This window comes from Arachis ipaensis, chromosome B7 (assembly GCF_059453495.1).
Source record: "Arachis ipaensis isolate K30076 ecotype BB chromosome B7, ASM5945349v1, whole genome shotgun sequence".
Classification (NCBI taxonomy): domain Eukaryota; kingdom Viridiplantae; phylum Streptophyta; class Magnoliopsida; order Fabales; family Fabaceae; genus Arachis; species Arachis ipaensis.
In genome coordinates this window covers 63,793,874-63,812,146 of record NC_142442.1, presented here as the reverse complement: position 1 = coordinate 63,812,146, position 18,273 = coordinate 63,793,874, and the positions used below count along the sequence as shown (strand labels likewise).

The 18,273-nt window shown below is 34.0% G+C and overlaps 2 protein-coding genes and 1 pseudogene across 2 annotated transcripts; 1 reads left to right on the top strand and 2 right to left on the bottom strand.

Annotated features, from left to right (window-relative positions):
- Positions 1-3,248: 3,248 nt before the first annotated feature.
- LOC148552819 (uncharacterized) lies at positions 3,249-3,957 on the bottom strand. Its single transcript, XM_088494726.1, has 2 exons — positions 3,826-3,957; positions 3,249-3,725 (listed from the first exon to the last, which is right to left on the bottom strand). The coding sequence occupies exons 1-2, from the start codon at positions 3,955-3,957 to the stop codon at positions 3,249-3,251; spliced, it is 609 nt and encodes a 202-aa protein (XP_088350852.1).
- Positions 3,958-8,271: 4,314 nt separating this feature from the next.
- LOC107607324 (olee1-like protein pseudogene) lies at positions 8,272-9,617 on the top strand (annotated as a pseudogene).
- A 1,331-nt stretch (positions 9,618-10,948) lies between these two features.
- Positions 10,949-17,892, bottom strand: LOC107609218 (uncharacterized). Its single transcript, XM_016311090.3, has 7 exons — positions 17,604-17,892; positions 17,264-17,362; positions 15,663-15,777; positions 15,346-15,522; positions 14,926-15,024; positions 14,313-14,555; positions 10,949-11,720 (listed from the first exon to the last, which is right to left on the bottom strand). Exons 3-7 carry the CDS (start codon positions 15,735-15,737, stop codon positions 11,298-11,300), a joined length of 1,017 nt encoding a protein of 338 aa, XP_016166576.1. The 5' UTR covers positions 15,738-15,777; positions 17,264-17,362; positions 17,604-17,892; the 3' UTR covers positions 10,949-11,297.
- Positions 17,893-18,273: the final 381 nt, after the last annotated feature.

The window sequence follows — 18,273 nt, the reverse complement described above, 5'->3', positions numbered from 1 at the left end:
TAGAGAAGAGAGGGGAAAGGGGTGGTGATACTTTTCACCTCCACCTTCCGGAAGCCATAACTTTTGATCCGGAGCTCCGATTGACGAGTCGTTTGCAGCTACGCGAAACTCTTATCGCTCTACGTTTCTATGTAAAGAAATCTGGTAAGACCCCTTTCTTCACTTCCCAGTTTCCAGCCCTAGGTTCTGCACGTTTTCATGTATAGTTTATGAGTAGATTTTGTGGTTTTGGTTGTTTAGGTGATCTCTAGTAGCGGGTAAATATTGGATTTTACCCTAATCACATTGAGTAAGGTAAGGCTTCTCTAAACCATTGTGTTTAGTTATTTTGTGTATCTTAGGTTTTGATTTTGATTATATATGTATTGTTAGTGTGAGCCTTGGTATTTGTTGGTGTTGGTTGAGGCTTTGAATCAAGCTTGGTGGCTTCGTTTTGATGTTTGGTGCATTTGGGAATCGGCCAAGGTATGGTTTTGGTTTCCTTTATATAATATGTAATGTTTCTGGACACTTAGGCTAGTTGACCCTAAGATAGGATTGAATGTTGTTGGTGTATGAATAATTATATGTGAATTGATATTAGTTGTTGGAAGTATTGAATTGTTGTGGTTGATGATGATTGTTGAAAAAAGTTGGTGTTGGGTTAGTACTATGATGATGATGATGGTAAGTGATGGATCAATGTATGAGAATTTATTGATGTGAAATGTTGTTGTGAAATAATGAAATTATTGGATTATATTGAGAGTGGTTGATGTTGTTGATGATTGATAATGAGTTGTGAGAATGTTATTGGTGTTGATGAGTTTTATGATGGATTTGGTTAATGATGGATAGTGTTTGATAATGATTATTGGAATTTATAAGGATTTGTTTCGGTAGTTAAGTTTGTTGTTGGTTGATTATGATTATGAGCAGGGATTTATGTTTAAGTAGGAAATTGTGGATTTGGTAGGGAGATATGGTATAATGGTTGAGTAATTTAGGGGTGTAATTGAAGAGGATGATGTGAAATGGTAAGATGTTGTATGAAGTAGTGGTTTATGATGGTTGGATATGGTTTGGTTTTGTTTTGAATTGGGAAGTAGTTAAACTTCAGGATTTGAGGTTTTGGGTGAAAAAGGATTTTTGGTGAACTTGGTCTGATCATAACTTTTGCCTCGATTTTCAAAATTTGTTGAATTTGGTCTATATTTTAAGATTATTGGAAACCCTTCGATTTGATATAAAGTTTGCAAAATTTAGAATTTTGTAGAGGAAGTTATGATCATTCAAAGTTGGTGTTGAAAATCTGAAATTCTGCAAGTTACAGAATTTTAAGATTTTCTGATATGTGCGCACGCATAACCCTGCAAAAAATGTTATCCTGTGTGGACGCACAGACCTGTGCATATGCACAGGCAAGGGAAAGTGCTCTGGTGGGAGCGCTAGCATAGGTTGTGCGCGCGCACATCAATAAAAAATTACGACCTGTGCGGACGCACAGCCCTATGCGCACGCACAAGTCGGGAAGGGTCATTTGTTTGCGGAGCTCGCACAGCCTGTGCGAGTGAACAGGCATGTATGTTTTAGTACCTGTGCATATGCACACTTTCAAAATCTTCCTGGGCATGCGCACGCACACCCCTATGCGGACGCACACGCCCTGTTTCTCAAATTTTGCTTTGTTTGCAACTCTTTCACCTTCCCGATGAGGTTGTAAGCTTCTATAACACTATTTTAAAGCTTTTAGGCCTACTTTTGAGTATGGGGATATGGGAAACAAGCTAGGGGTTTTAGTTGATGTTTGGTTGGGAAAAAGTTACCAAACGGAGAACTAGGTTTCTGTTGTACTGGGGAAAGTTTGATGATGTGTGATGAATGGTTGATGGATGAGATGCGAAATCAAGGAACTGAAGTGTGCATGAACAGTGGTTGAAAGGAGTCGAGGACTCTGAACGAAGTAATGGATCCATCTTGCACTAAAATTGTTTTGAAAACCATTGTACTACTTTTTCATTGAGATTATGAGACGCTATGCGCCTGGCAGGGTCCGAGGTTGGATCCCACCTGTCGAGGTAGCGGCGACAGCGTAAGGGCGGTGGCTCGTCCCGCTTGTGCTTAGATGTGAGGTCGGAGGCAATAGATCCCGCTCGCATCCCTTCATATCATCAAAGCGTGCAGGCGCAAAATCCTGGACAGTGATCCGAGCACTATATCTCGGGGGTTCCCACACCATGAATCCGAAGGGCAACATCTCCATGGAGATGTGTCGGGTTGGCAGTTGAACCGTCAATGTGATATCACAGCCAGTAGGGTAGGCATTCATCATATGCATTTTTATCTGTTTGTATGATGTGTTTACTTGTAATGGCTTGCCTAATTGAATAACATGCCTATCTGCTTCTTGAACTACTTGTGGTATATGAATATTATTTGTGTTTTACTTGTTTGTATTAATTGTGATTGTCTGGTGCTGAGGAGGTTAGGTAGGCGGTGGCGATGGGATCGCACGGAGGTTAGGTTGGCGAGGGATGTGGGATACAGCGGTGTGATTAGTATTAGTTAGAAATCTCCTAAGTTAGATAACCCTACTTATGGTTTATGGTTTAAGTTCTGTATATATTTACTTATAATTGTCCTAAGCTTGAATATCCGTATGTGATGTGAAGTTCTAGGATTGCCTTCGGCGTCCCGAAGCCTTACAGCTTACATTATTAGGCACTGTTACCATACTGAGAACCTCCGGTTCTCATTCCATACTTTGTTGTTATTTTTCAGATGCAGGTCGTAATGTACTTCGGTGAGATTGTGGATATGGTGACAGAGCGGAGTATGGTTCCTCCTTGGTTTATTTCTAATTTACCTTATTATAGTTACTCTCACATCTCATTGTATTTTATTTTATGGCCTTAGAGGCTTACTTGAGAGATAGGTTGTATAAGCTGTTTTAATTCCAAAACTATGTATTTTACCTATTTGTAACTAGTCGGCTTAAACTCCGCAAGCTGCGGCTAGTTCCCTACGATCTATTATAACATTATATCTATATATGTTTTACTCTTTTGCATCTATTACTTGGATCTTATGCATTAGCTTCGTATGAACGTTTCGCGCTTTTGTAATTCTATCTTTGAGCTATATCCTTCGTCAGGCTTCTAGATTATATTACTTTCTTCTCTATATATATGTATAAGCCTTAGGACTGTCGTAACCTCTGATTAACCTTTGCTTTACGGCTAGAGGAAAGGCTTAGGGTAATCGGGGTGTTACATCAGGTCTTGGTACATCTTAGTTACACCGGAATACATAGAAAACCTACATAGTGGGTTTCTGTCAAAATTCATTGTCGTAAACTTTCTTGAGCAGGTACACAAATTCTGCTTTTGTATCTCCACAAACCATCTCAATTTTGATATATTTCCTCTCGTTGATCTTCTTTTAGCTGTGTTAATAGTGCTGACATTTTCTGTATCTTGAGCTTGTACTTTCTGAATAGCTGTCTTGAAATCAGATGTCAGGTACAATTGAGCCGTAACAACTCCTTTTGACGTCCCCTTCATTCCCAAATTTAGATTCTCAAAAACTGAAATCAACTCCTTTTCCCTCATTATCCTCCAAGAAATACTTAAACTCTTCCGACTTAGAGCATCCGCAACTACATTCGCCTTTCCATGATGATAACTCAACTTAAACTCGTAGTCTTTTAGGAATTCTATCAATCGCCTCTGTCTCATGTTGAGGTCCTTCAGATAAAAAAATATATTTCAAACTCTTGTGATCAGAAAAAACTTCAAACTGTGCTCCATACATATAATGCCTTCATATCTTGAGTGCAAAAATCACCGCAGCTAATTCCAAGTCATGCGTTGGATAGTTCTTCTCATGAGGTATCAGCTGTTGTGAAGCATAAGCTACCACATTCTTATATTGCATCAGCACATATCCTAAACCTTTAAAAGAAGTATCACAATACATTTCGAAAGTTTTTGTGGATCTGGTAATGTCAAAATTGGTGTTGTCGTCAGCTTTTCTTTTAAAGTATACAAAATTTTCTCACATTCCTCTATCCACTCAAATGGAACTTCCTTACGTGTAAGTCGTGTCAAAGGCAAAGCTATCTGTGAAAATTTTTTGATAAACCTTTGGTAGTATCCAACCAGCCCCAGAAAACTCCGAACTTAAGTAACTATCGAAGGCTGCTTCCACTGCAATACCGCTTCAATCTTTGAAGGATCTACTACTATTCCTCCCTTTGAAATAATATGTCCTAAAAATGCCACATCGGTTGCCCAAAACTCATATTCCGATAACTTTGCATGAAACTTTTGCTTCCTTAATATCTGTAGTACAATCCTCAGATGCTCTTTATGTTCCTCTCCTGTTTTAGAATAGATGAGAATGTCATCTATAAAGACTACCACAAACCGATCTTAATACGGACGAAAGATAAAGTTCATATAATCTATGAATACCACAAGAGCATTTGTCAATTCAAAAGACATAACTATATGCAAGTCATATTAAAATAAATATGAATCATAGTGTCATCAAAATCTATTTATGAGCAAAGACTTTAATATACATAATTTTTGCTATATTTACTAAAGTAATAAAATTAGAACATAAAATACTACTTTTCAATACTTGTGGGCTAAGTAGAATATTTTCTATTTCAACTTTTATATATATATATATATATATATATATATATATATATATATATATATATATATATGAATAACATAATAAATTTCTATGAGTTCACTATATCATTCCCAATAATTACAAATATATCATATTAATCTTTATGTAATTTATTTAAATTCAATTATTATCAAAGATGCTATAACTACTTCTCAATAAATCATGTATCAACATTTATGCGAAAAAATTATATTGCACACAAATATAATCATCATCACATTAATAAATGTAGTAACATAAAATGTAAGAAAGTTGAACATGGTTGATAAATTTCCATTGTACTATAATTTTTGGGTTGAAAAAAATAAAATTTATCAATTTAACTTGTATTTAGTCCTTTTAATTGCATGCTTTTGTAAGATTTCTCATAATTGAGCCTAATTGATTAAAATATTTTTTTTATACTTTAAAAATTATCAAATTAATTTCATTTTTATTCTATTCGATGGCTTGATACGCTTGTTCAAGTTGTTTAGGGTTTAGGAGGTACGAATAGTTTAGAAAAATAAAAGAAAAGCATATAGAAGTGGAGATTTCACAAAGAAACGAAGGAGAAAGCAATCATGTCTGGTACCCACGCACTCACTAGTGCCCAGGCATGAGTCAGTAAAATTTCTTCTTAGGTGTGTGGGCACCCATATGTGTGCACACACATGTTTGGTCACGTGCCTTATTTAAAATGGAATGTAACTTGAGATTGGGGCCATTTTGGCCCATTTCAAACCATTTTGGAGCCTTATTTAAAGCAAGTCTTAAAGATATTACGCTACGTAGTCTATAGTTTTAGTTTTTAGGATGTTTTAGTAAATTTTAGAGAGAAAAGCTCCAACTTCTCTTTAAAATTCTTAGGATTTCTACTTCAATTCTCTCTTGTTTTAATTTTTAATCTTATTTTAGTTTAGTTTTATTTACTTTTTCTTTTTCTACTATCTTAGATAGAATTCTCGTGTTAGCTTTTTTGTTTATATTATTTTAGTTTATGAATTATTGTTGAGTTCTCAATTTTCTTTAATGAATTTGATGTTTTATGTTTTATTCTTTCTTATTTAATATGTTATTGTTGCTTTTTTGAATTGTGTAGTTGTAGATTTTACTAGTTCTTGCAATTTATGATATTTTATTTTTATGCCTTCCAAGTGATTGATAAAATACTTGAACTAGTTATAGAGTAGATTTTTACATTCTTATATTGAGTTGGGAACTTACGTGATCTTGAGTTGCTATGTCCAAATTGGTTGATAATTTCGAGATGTTAGTTAGTCTTGTTTCTACTAACGTTAATCTTTTACTAATTTCAATTAGAAAGTTGGTTAGGACTTGTGAATTGAGATTAACTAAGCCTATTTGACTTTTTTTAATATGTAGAGGTTAACGAATTGGATTTGTTCTTTGTAATTATTATGTTAGGGTTAGTGATAAGAATAATGATCCTTAATCCTCAATCTTTGTCAAAATCTTTTATGCAATTGGATTTAATTTCTTTTACTAGTTAATTGTTTTAGTTTAATTTTTTACAATTTAAATTTCTGTTAATTGTGATCAAAACCTTTGATTTTCTCATAGCTAATGATAGAGCACTCGATTGTGATTCCAAGAAAGAACGACCTGAAATTAAATTTCTGATTATTGATTTGAATTGTGATATCTTTTTAAACTAAACTTTGAAGAGTATTAAATGCCGGTTTAGAACTATCTATAACGAATTTGAACTTTATAACTTGTAAATTCTTAAACTAATATTTAGCACTCATCAATGGTCCAACGGTTTAAGATTTTAGATAAGAAGTGGAGTATCAAGTTCAAAACATTCAACTCAAAACAAAAGTTTTATTTTATAGCAATCCAAAACCATAACGCACTTTCTATTATGCTATAGTTCTTCGTTCTTCACTTCCACACCGTCTTCCCTTTTCCATTTTTTTTAAGAATCAGAAACTTGTAAAAATTATGAAAAATTATGCCAACATGAAAAATAATTGTTGCACGAATTGGAAGATTCTATTAGGAAGTATTATCCATTAATATTATTCTCTATTCTCATGGTGTGTTAATTTTAGTTTCCATGATTTTTTTTTTATTCTATAAATTTATAGAAATTATCGTTAATTCCAAAATTCATACGATGCATTTTTCTTTCAAACACAATTGATCAAAATAACATAGTGATTAAATTTTAGAATTGTCAGACAAAAATAATTTTTACTCTGATATTACATGTTAGTTATAAATCAGTAATTTACGTACTTCTGCCATAACCAATTCTTCTTGAATTTGAAACTCTTAATTTTTGAACACGGTTATGATAATTAAAATTGAGATTCAAATTTTATGATTAGTTATGCTCTCTTCATCCAATGCAATTAACTAATAAATTTTTTTTAATAATTATAATACCACCCAAATTAATTTCTATATTAATAAATGGTAGCAAAAACAGAAAAGAATTCTAACAATGGTTTCAAGCTGGTGGGAGCAGAGGGAATTCTGTGTTATATAGAAATGGTTGACTTTTTAATAATGCTAGCAGCTCTACCTCAGAAATAGCGTTTCAAGCCAGGTTGATGGTGGAAGATATCAAGGTTGTCGGACATCTTTGCTACCAGCATGGTGTCTTAAGCATTGCTACAAAAACATGGAGATAACTGTATCAAATTGAATTATGAGGGAACCGTTCTTGTGGCAACCGGAAAAGCAGGGTTTCGAGCTCTCCTTCGAGACTGCAGTGGAGGTTGGTTGCGGGTTTAGTTCCGGGATCAACGTCATCCGATCAGAATTGGCAATTTGGCAAGTTTTGAAGATGGCTTTCAAGTTAGAGATGGAGATGGTTGAGTGTGAAACAGATGCATCCGAGGTGTTGTTCTTCTTGGTAAACCTCTGGAAACTACCAGATGAACATGCAGAGCTTGATATTTTTATCTGAAGCAGAGGCAACGATGGAATGTGAGGTTCAATTTGGTTCAGAGGGAGGCCAACATGGTTGCAGATTAGTTGGCGAGGCATGAAACTCATGGTGCAGCTGAGTTTGAGGACTGGTTTCAACCACTAGATGAGTTACACCATATTTTGCAACGAGATATAAACTAGGAAGTAAAAAAAATCATGCAGTATAAAATTAATTCCCTAATAGCATCTGAAGATAAATCTCTGAAACAAATTAAAGTTAGAACTTGTAAACAATTTTGTTCAAAAATCGAATTTAGATAATATAAATACTTTGTAAAACTAATAAAATAAATTAGTATAAATTAGAACTTTGAAAGATTCTCATTGTCCTAAATATATGCAAGAATTTTTCATGCATTACTCAGTTGACTATAACCATATGACGCGCCAATTTTTACTCACGTTTAGTTTCATGGAAACAACTACTACAAAAGAGAACAAGCTAGTGTTGCAAATAAACACACACTTCAAGCACTTACGTTTTACACGATTCCTCATCCAATTTATAAACACTCTTCACACTCACACTCACTACTTATTCTACATACACTTTTGCTTTATTACAATTTTAATTTCCTCTCCAGTCGATCTCCATACACAACAAACCAAAGCAGAAAACCTTATAACGTTTTTAGTTTGAAGATGGGCCTTAAAGTGCAATTTCTTTTGCTTTTGTGCATTATTCTTCCAGCAATGGTTTCAGGAATACGCTTCATACGCATAAATAATAACAACCCTTTCTCTGTGAAGGGTCGAGTTTATTGTGACCCTTGCCGTTTTAGTTTTGAGAGCCTTGCCACCACATACATTGCTGGTAATAATCCATATCTAACACCACTTTATCATATTCATATCATATCTGTTTGGTAAAGTATAATATAAAAAAAGTACTGTCTTTTGATATTTTTCGTTATTTTATGCAATATTGTTGTCCTTATTAAATGCGAGTATATTATGGTTTTTAACAATAAAACATTTTCACCTTAAAAAATATAAACTAACTCGATACCTATCAAAGATCGAGTTAGTTCAACAAAATTATCCTAATTTGTTAAGTCGTTTTGTTGAACGTTTTGTGGAACTTTTTCAAAATAATTCAAAATCTTTAATGACTATCGAATTAATTTACATCTTTTATGATTAGAATTAGAGGTGCTGAAATCTTTTATGTAAAAAAATGATAGTTTTAATTTGAACTTGGGTACACTAATTTTATGCCCACTAAACGCGCACAAAATGTGGCAATTGGCAGCTATAAATTTCTACTCTAAATTTGTAAAAATTTACAATTTATTAATACTACCCTTTAAAAGTATTGTTCGTAAGAAAACTCGATCTTAAGTGCATGAAATTTATTTATATATATATATACACGTTGTTTCACACATGTTCTTTTGAATCTTTCTTTCTCAGTTTCTCTCCCTATAATGACTTATTATTGATTTCCTAGAAAAACTGTAGATAAAAGTTTAGTTCATGTATTTATAGAAGAATAATTTTTAATAAGATTTTTCTAGAAAATCAGATTTTAAATTTTGAAGCAGTAGAGATCTAATTAAGAAATCATAAACTACTATATATATCTCCAATTATATGAATTGTTATCATTTATAGTTGGTAACATGTGTTATATTGCAATCAAATGATCCTTCGTAGGTGCGGAGGTTATTTTACAATGCAAGGACAGGATCACAAATGACATTGTTTTCAGCAAACAAAGCCAAACTGATTCATCAGGAGCATATACAATAAATGTCGACGCAGATTTTGAAAACCAAGTTTGTGATGTGAAGCTTTTAAGCAGTTCACAAGATGATTGCAAAGAACCTGCGTTAGGTCGTGACCAATCTCGTGTCATACTCAACCGTTTCAATGGCATTGCCACCAATGATAGGTTTGTTAACAACTTGGGTTTCATGAAGAATGAAGCTTTGTCGGGTTGTGCCGATATTCTAAGGAAGTACTACAAATTCGGTTCTAAGAATTAGTTTCAGGGAAAAGCTACTCTGTTTTTTAGTAGGTAAAGTGCACTTTTGTTTTCCTCTGTCTAACCATTTTTTTTCAAAGTTTTTAAACTTAGTACTAATGTTCAAACCAGAAATAAAATTTGTACCACCTTTTATGTACACCTCTCTTGTATATATTTTTTTATGGTACAGAAGACAAATATTTTATATTTTTTTTCAATTATTTTTACTACCAAAATTAAAGTGTATAAGAGAAGTATACATAAAAGTGGTGCGCATAACATTTTTCATGTTAAATTATTTCAATTTTATCCTAACATTTTTAAAGAGTTTCAATTTTACCGTTCTATTAAACTTATTAACAAAAACGTAAGGGCTTAATTCAAAAAATTTTAGTTATTGAGACAAAGTGTACTTTACCTTTTAGGATTTTTTTATTTTTAGTTTTAAATATTCTTGCATTTGGGTAATCCTTTTGGTTTTTCTTTGTTGAAATGTTTAATGCGTCGTCTTAGCATATAAAATTACGTGTTAGTTAGTCGCCAAAAAAAATGTGTGTGTTAGTGTCTTAAACTTTGTGTTGCCATCATCATAATGAAATTTTGATCATGTATTGGTGGAAGGTACAAAGTTGTATATATAATAATATCGAGTTCTATATTTATCTAGATGATATGCAATTACTAGTTATATTATTCAATCTTGTGTTGTGTGATCATTTAGTTACCAAATTTGTAAAAGAATGCAAATATTGAATCAAATTTATTTATAGATAAGAATCTAGAGAATGCTTATATTAGGATTTGGCATAAATTAGAAGAGGAAATTCACACAAACACAGCATAGTCTTAGCTAACAAGTGTAATTAAACCTCAAATTGCATCTTGGTAGGAATAATTCAAAAAGTGTAATACCTGAAAATTTGACTAAGGAAAAAAGTATATACTTTTAAGGTGTACTAAAAGAAATGAATTGAGTACAAGTACTAAATTAGTCAACAACAAAATTAATAAATTAGAGTGGTCAATCTCACTATAGAGATGTAGGATGGCGTCTCTATGTAACTAACTCCACCTAATAGGATAAGTCTTTGTTTTTATAGTTGTTGAATGTAACCCCAATTGGAATTCAATAAAACATATCCATAGCTTATCAAATAATGAAATGTAAATACACTCTTTGCTTCATTTAAAAAAAAAAATAAAAGAAAAAATAAAAAATAAAAGAAATAACATAATGATAATAACAATGATAAATGTTCCTCCCTTGTGGCAAAAGAAATAAGCTACTGAAGATGAGTTCCAAATTTCTCGCTACTAGCTCAGTTCTAGTGTCTGAGATAACATACATTATTTTATAGTAAATGGACATTTTATTGTATTCACTATATACTACAGTGCTGTCATTTTATTCGGAAATAGGTGGTGAAAATCCGGTGCAATATACCAGAAAATAGATGGACCTGAAAACAGAACTAGTATCAATCACAGGATACCAAAGGCCTGCTAGGTGCACAATCAAGCATCTCAAAGGGTATAATCAGTTGTCATCAAAATCCAACATAAAGTTGGGGTAAAAGACAGAAAAAAATCGTCCCAAGATGGTGTGATTTTCAGTTTTAAACTAGCATGTTATAGCATCTGCTAATTACAGTTGAACAGCACTTCAGGAAAAAGGTGCTGTGTTGCTTAATTTGTCATTTTAATGCGTATCGACTCTGGCGTTTCCATACTCTTGATTAACCAAGACATTATCATCATTATGGTTAACGATCTCGGTGTCCATTCTAGGGTCAGGGTCTAAGTCAGGGGAAGATTCTCTCTTCTCGTTGTCAGATGGGTCAGAATCAGAATCTAACTTAATTGAATCTAACGATGGAGGAGCAACTGGAACTGATGACAGAGAGTTCTCCCCTGTCCAGAAAGAGGGAATCTTCTTGTCGTCCTCTTTCATCCTCTCCGCATACCTGTTTATGTCAAACCCTGTGTCATTCTTCCCGCCAAATGCAGATTCAAGTTGGTCCAAATCAAATAAATCCTCCATGATCTTCTTGGTATTGTTATCATCAGCGTAAACAAACTTCACTTTATTGTAAGTCTTAGGCTCCAATAGGGGCTTTACCATCTGCAGCAACAAATTATACATAACCATAAAATGGTGAAGGGTAACGGTAGAATTATCAACAGGTAAGGAAAGCCTTTTGAGAACTACATATGCATTTGATCTTTTAAGTACCACAGACTAACAACATGAAAAACAACAGCATATAATAACAAAACCTTATCCCACTCTAGGTGGCTCAGCTATGTAAATCAAATAACATCATGGCTAAGATGAGAGTTTTTCTACATTTAGCTCATTTATACTAAGATGAAAGAATTACTTTCACAAATTATTCAATACAGGGCACATGAAATTCTTTCGTGCTCGAATTGGCTACACGGGGAAGGAGAACCCAAACTACAATTATTATTCAAGAATTCAAGGTTTTGAAATCAAGAGCCCTAAAATGGATGAAGAATGGTAGATCAACGGGTTTGAACAATATACCGATTGAAGTTTGGAAAGATTTAAGAGGAAAAGGTGTTAGTCAGCTAACGAAGCTTTTAAATTAGATTTGAAGATCTAAGAAAAGAAGCACCTTGATCCTTATTTACAAAAACGAGATATACCAAGTTGTGGAAATCACAAAGAGACAAACTCGTAAGGGAGATGAAGAGAAGCAAGAGAAAAAAGACAAAGAAGAAAAAAAAGGATGATGTAAATTATAGGATTCAAGTGAGTTTGTCATAGTGGTGGAGTGCTTCAGACATCATTTGCAACAAGTACCTTTAAAATGCAACATACATGGAATAGCGTGTTGGGCAGTAAAAAGTGAACAGGAATATAAGTTTTCTGCGCTCAAAGTGAAGATGCTTAAATTGATGAGTGACCATACGCAAATGAACATAATAAAGAACGAAAACATGATAGAGAAAGTCGGAGTTGCGCCTATTATTGAGGGCATAATAGAATCTTGTCTTAGGTGGTTTGGACATGTGGGAAAAGGACTAGCAAAACATCCAATAAGGAAGGTAGATTAAATGTAAGATTGACCAATCATTAAAGGTAGAGGGAGACTGAGAGACCTAAGGTTCTGTTTGGATTTCATTCTGAGACAAACTGGTAAACCCATAAACATCACCCATACCAAAAGCTAAACTTTTTTTTTTTTTTTGAAATCGATAGTTGGCGACAGTAGGACATATAAAATTGAGCAAAATTTTGCTAAGAAATATCCCGTTGCAACAAAACTGCTCATGCCTGGCAATGTAAGAGAAGCCATTGATAAGATATTGAAAACTCTGAATATTTTGGGAGCCATTCCACTTCTTTCTTTTTTGATTACCATCCTCATGCGTTCTTGAGAGAGAGAGAGAGAGAGAGAGAGAGGAGAGAAGCAGAGATCAAGGGAGACGAGGCAGGGGCTGCATCAACAGAATCCAGCATCATCAGTGGCAGGAACTAGAGGATTGGAGGTAGAGGAAGGGACAGTGAGATTGAGAGAGGATCAAGAGAAGAAGAGGTGGAAGAAGGAGGCAGAGTGAACACGGGTTGCGACCATGGGATCTCAAGGTGGCGCAGGGGACAGAGAGATCAAGAGAAAAGTGATTTGTAGAGCACAGTGACAAAGGCAGAGGCAAGAGATAAGTAGCTGCTACGACAAAATCGGAGGCACGGTCCATTGCTATTTGCTCTTCATGATCCAGATTTGCAGTACTTCATTTCAAATCTGATTTTGTTGAGGAAGAAAGTGGTGGCGGTAGTGTTTGTGGTTGTGGCAGTGGCAGCAACAGCCGCGGCAGTGGTGGTGGCAGCGGCAGTGGTGGTGGCAGCGGCAGTAGTGCAATTTGTAGTAAAAGGGAAAGCTTGGGAGTGTAGTTCTAGGAAGATGGTTTGAAAAATTTAAAGAGTATAATTGGATTATGAAAAATTTAATGGGGATAGTTTTGGAATAAAAAATTTATTTTATGTCCCTAGAATCCATCTCACTATCCTAGCTCATAGACTAGACAGAAATTTTGATTAAAATCTGTCCCAGAGACAGAAAATATTATGATTAATTTTGTCATCTCTACATCCAAACATGAATCTCCATATTTTGTTTGTCTCCATATTTCCGTCTGGGACGGAATCCAGACAGAGCCTAAGAACTCTGAATAAGGTGGTCAACAAAGATTTAACATAAATGAGCTTTTACTACAAACATGATACAGGAAAGAATAATGTTGTTTGACTTATGTAGCAAACCCTACCAGGTATAAGATTTTATTGTTATATACTTTAATTTCTTTTAATAACTTACACGTTCTTACGTTTCCTTTCTCTTTCTGTCTTTGACTGCTAGACTAAGAATTAAGTTTTAGAAAGAAAATATTTCAAGGACCAAACTGGAGATTTACTCAAATTAAATAGGTACTTTTGTTAATCATAGCATTGACATGTGCGCTAGGAAAATAATAATATAAAAAAAAAAGGAAAAATGAAAAACTTGGACCTGATCCCAAATATCATTTCATGCGGCTTAGATGCATATCATAAAGCTTACTAACTAAGAATGCAATTCAACTTTGACCTCACTCTAACAGAATCTAAAATAGTCAGCCTCACAACAGCATGCAATTGTGTTAAGATATCAAAGGGATGAAATTTGAGAACAGGAAAAAGCTTAATTACCGTGAAGAATGGTTCAAAGAACTTAGGTGGATTGTACAGTATTGCAAGACCCAGACGTTCAGGATACTGATCTTGCAATATATGTGCAGTTTCACGGGTCACCCTGACTGATATATGTGACAAATTGAAACCCTGGAAGTCAATTAGCCAGACCATCTGTTCCTGATGTGGTGGAAGATTTAGAATAGCATTCTCCATGCAGTATACCAAATATTTAACCTGTCCTTTTATCGACTTCGAGTTCTGCACTCCAAGGAAGAACAAATTGGAAATCATGAATAACATTCTTCTACAACATCAGCAACAAATCAGATTTCAACCATTTGTGCAGGTATATCTACTAAATCTTGCCTGATGTCAAATCAAGGAGTAAGAAAGTGTGTCAAAATGATAGAAACTGAACCTGGCTAGGTAGCTGGACAGTGGACACAGGGTATGCTTAAAATCACCCCACATTCTCATCCTTCAGATTTCACTTATTCCAAGAACAACAACAACAACAACAAAGCCTTGTCCCACTAAGTGGGGTCGGCTTCACTTATTCCAAGAACACCCCCAAAAAATCTGACTTGAATAGACATACTACATATCATAACATATTTTCGAAAGATACCTGGCGGCTAGGTCTCATGACAAGGACTGTTCTCCCATGCTTGTCAACGTAATCTGTTCTGTAGATCTTTCCAGTATCCGCTTCCTGAGCAACATCTTCCTGCATTAACAGAAGTGCACTTCAACTAAAATTTTGGCAGAAGATAATATCAGTGTTCAATAATTTGATCAAACATTCCCAGATCACAAAAATTCCAGGTGAAGTAGATAACTAGATGGATCCTGAATCCATTAACTCAGTCTAGGAACTACATGATATTAAATTGGTGGTAGTTCAAGCAGGATCAGATATGGTTAAACACGGCCACTGGATCTGACTGAGCATCTTTAAAGTTTACGCAGTCCTACAGTTAACTCCTCCTAAGAGACAAGAGTGACCAAGAGAACAGCAAGAAAAGGGCACAAATATGCAATCACTCACCCATCGGATCTCTTCTGGTTTGTATTCTGCTCTCCATTTTAGTGTCTGTTTCAACATTTTAACCGCCTTCTTGACATTCCAATTCCGTGCCCTCAAATGCCTTGCAATGGATGCATCAGAACAATAAAGAGATGCCTTACCAGACAGTGGTCCAATCAACCTTCTGACCTCCATTATCTAGAAAGAAGCAAATCATTATGAGCTAGAAAACATGTTTTCTTTCTTGCAAAGATTGCAGCTTCATATTGTCAAATACAAAGTATCGAAAAAATCGACAGGATGGGTTCAAACCAAGAATTCACAAGTACAGGACATACCAGGGACTGCTGCTCTTCTAAGCTTAACATTTTCTCATGGCCATTAGAGGTAGTTTTCTTTAAATCCACACTCATGGTGTCAGTTTAGAGACGCTCAGAAAGAAAATAGCGAGTTCTGCAAGAGAAGACAATACCAATACATCTACGTAATTACTCATATCATCTAAAGTAAAACAAAATGCTATGCACTATGTCACTATGATACATTGAATCCAATAGCTCGTCATTTATGCAGTCTAAAATCTGTAAATAATTTTTTTTTCTCATGGATACTACATTCATGACGTATATAGTTACAAGTTGTAAATATGAGTAACTAATATCAACTATATTATGCCATTCACTAAACTATGTAAAAAGATCTGGGAGAAAAAACTTTGAAGGGTCAGTGAGATTTCATTCATACTCACTCTTACTGTTTTGTTAGTTGAAAAAATTGGAGTGTTGGTCAATTGTAAAGTTTAAAATACAATTTCTAATCCATATGAAACTTAAGCCAGGCAGAACTACATTGAAGTAGTTTGTTTGGGGGGTTATGGGGGGACAAGAGACTAAAACCTCAAAGCTAAAGCCTTTCGACTGAAAATTTGTTAATATATAAGAGATATAGGATGCATGCAGCCAGTAGACCAACTTTACTCATTCCATCCCTGCTAGAAGGCATAACAAAACCTAACATTATAATAAAGAGAATGCTTTAACACACATTATCACCGTGGTGGGCAAGTATTACGAATAAAATCTTCACCCCTACTTTAGCCCCATACCAAACACTCCCATAATGAAGAGTTGCTATTTGAAAGTGCGAAAATCAGAGATTTCCTTAAGCCCATAGACAGATGAAATGGGTTATAGATACAAATATTTATTTAGAACCAATCGAATGAGAGTACAGAAGGATACGAAATGAATATTAATTCTAAATAGTTTTTTAAGCTTAACAGCTCATTTGCAATTCACATTTGTTTTACCTTCAACTAGGAAGCACACCATGTGCAACTTAAAGCAAATAGGACCATTCGAATTTAGAAGACCCCAGAACTCAGAAAAGTGAGATTAAAACTTTATCATTTGAAAATGTAGATCACATAAGGGCTTACTATTGGAAAACTTTGTTTATTCACACTCCCAACTGCTTAATTGAGTTGCAACTATCTAATTTTCCCCAAATCATTTTGTATTCATGCCACATTAGGTGGGAGCATCCATGGACTGCCACGATATTCTAGCATAAACATAGTTGGTCACCAAACTCAAACAAAAGAGAAGGCTTATAATAAGCCCTTCATAGCTAATCTACAAGTCTTCAATATTAGTAACAGCCCCCCCGCTTTTCCTTTTTTTTTTATTCACATTTAATTAACAGGAATTTAGAAAACTGCAATTGAGGGGGTAAGTGAGGATTGTGAACTGCTAATACACCCTTGCCCTAACATACATTGACCACTGAATAAATTTTTTGCTGAATAGTATGACCTTTACATAACTAACACTAAACTTCATATTTCATCCTAATTCATAATCAGAAGCTCCTAAATCTAACACAAATTAAAATTATCCACACAAAAGCTCAAGAAAGGTCTTCATAGAAAGGATCTTACCTCAGCTTCTGCAATTGTGCTTTTCAAAAACGAAAAACACCAACAGCTTTCAGTTATTCACAAATTATACGATCCACTATGATTGTTGCCAAAAATTACCTTTAAAACAAAGATTGAAAAATACGAAATTAAAAATGATATTTTTCCTGCTTCGCAGAGTACCACGTTACATAATAATATAATATAAATAAATAAATGGTAATAATAAGGACTAAAAGAAGAACGGAGTCAAACATATAGCAAAATAAAATAAAATAAATATAAAAAGAAAAAAACTATGAAAATCAGGAGAAAACAAACGACCAAGAATAGAATAGAAGCGAAGAGATCAATGGTTTACCTGATTCCGAAAGGTTTGGTTTTTGGCGAGAGAGAGAGAGAAGTCAACAACTCTTCCGTTTTCCCTCTCTCTCTGTTGTGACTTGTGATGACTGATTAAGGGAGCTTTTGGCTTTTGAGAATTGAGATGGTACAGTTGAGCAGATAATTAAAAACTAAAAATTAAATATAAAAAGAATAAAAGAGCAGGTGGATTTTTGGAGAAAGTGATGCTGATTCTGATTCTGATTCCGATTTATTCTTGTATTTTATTGTTTAGAACTGTATGCATTTGTGGAGACTGACTGCACAAATGAATTATATAAATATTAAAGCATTAATATTATTCCAACTTTTTTAGAAATTAAATAACAATACTAGAATAGTAGAATAGTAATAATAAATTTAAAATTGACTAAAATTAATAAAATAACTTTTTTTTAATAGAGCCAAAGACTCTTCTTTTTGAAGTTTGTTATTTTTACGGTGATTTTCGGACTAAATTTGAGTCATTCTTCAAGTAGATTTAACTCAATTCAAAATTATTATATTTTATAATTTTACTATATGTTTTATATTAAAATTAATAACAAAATATTTTGTTTATTTATTTCAATTGATATTTTTTATATTATCTGATGTTGTTTATGTTTAAATAATTTATTTGGCAGAAATGTTATATAATTTTTATT

Coding starts and splice junctions, on each gene's coding strand:
- LOC148552819 (XM_088494726.1), bottom strand. CDS start 3,957: ATGTATTGTGATACTTCTTTTAAAGGTTTAGGATATGTGCTGATGCAA. Junction 3,726..3,825: donor ATGACTTGGAATTAGCTGCG/GTGATTTTTGCA, acceptor TTTTATCTGAAG/GACCTCAACATGAGACAGAG.
- LOC107609218 (XM_016311090.3), bottom strand. CDS start 15,737: ATGAGTGTGGATTTAAAGAAAACTACCTCTAATGGCCATGAGAAAATG. Junction 15,523..15,662: donor TAGAAGAGCAGCAGTCCCTG/GTATGTCCTGTA, acceptor GCTTCTTTCTAG/ATAATGGAGGTCAGAAGGTT. Junction 15,025..15,345: donor AACCAGAAGAGATCCGATGG/GTGAGTGATTGC, acceptor CTGTTAATGCAG/GAAGATGTTGCTCAGGAAGC.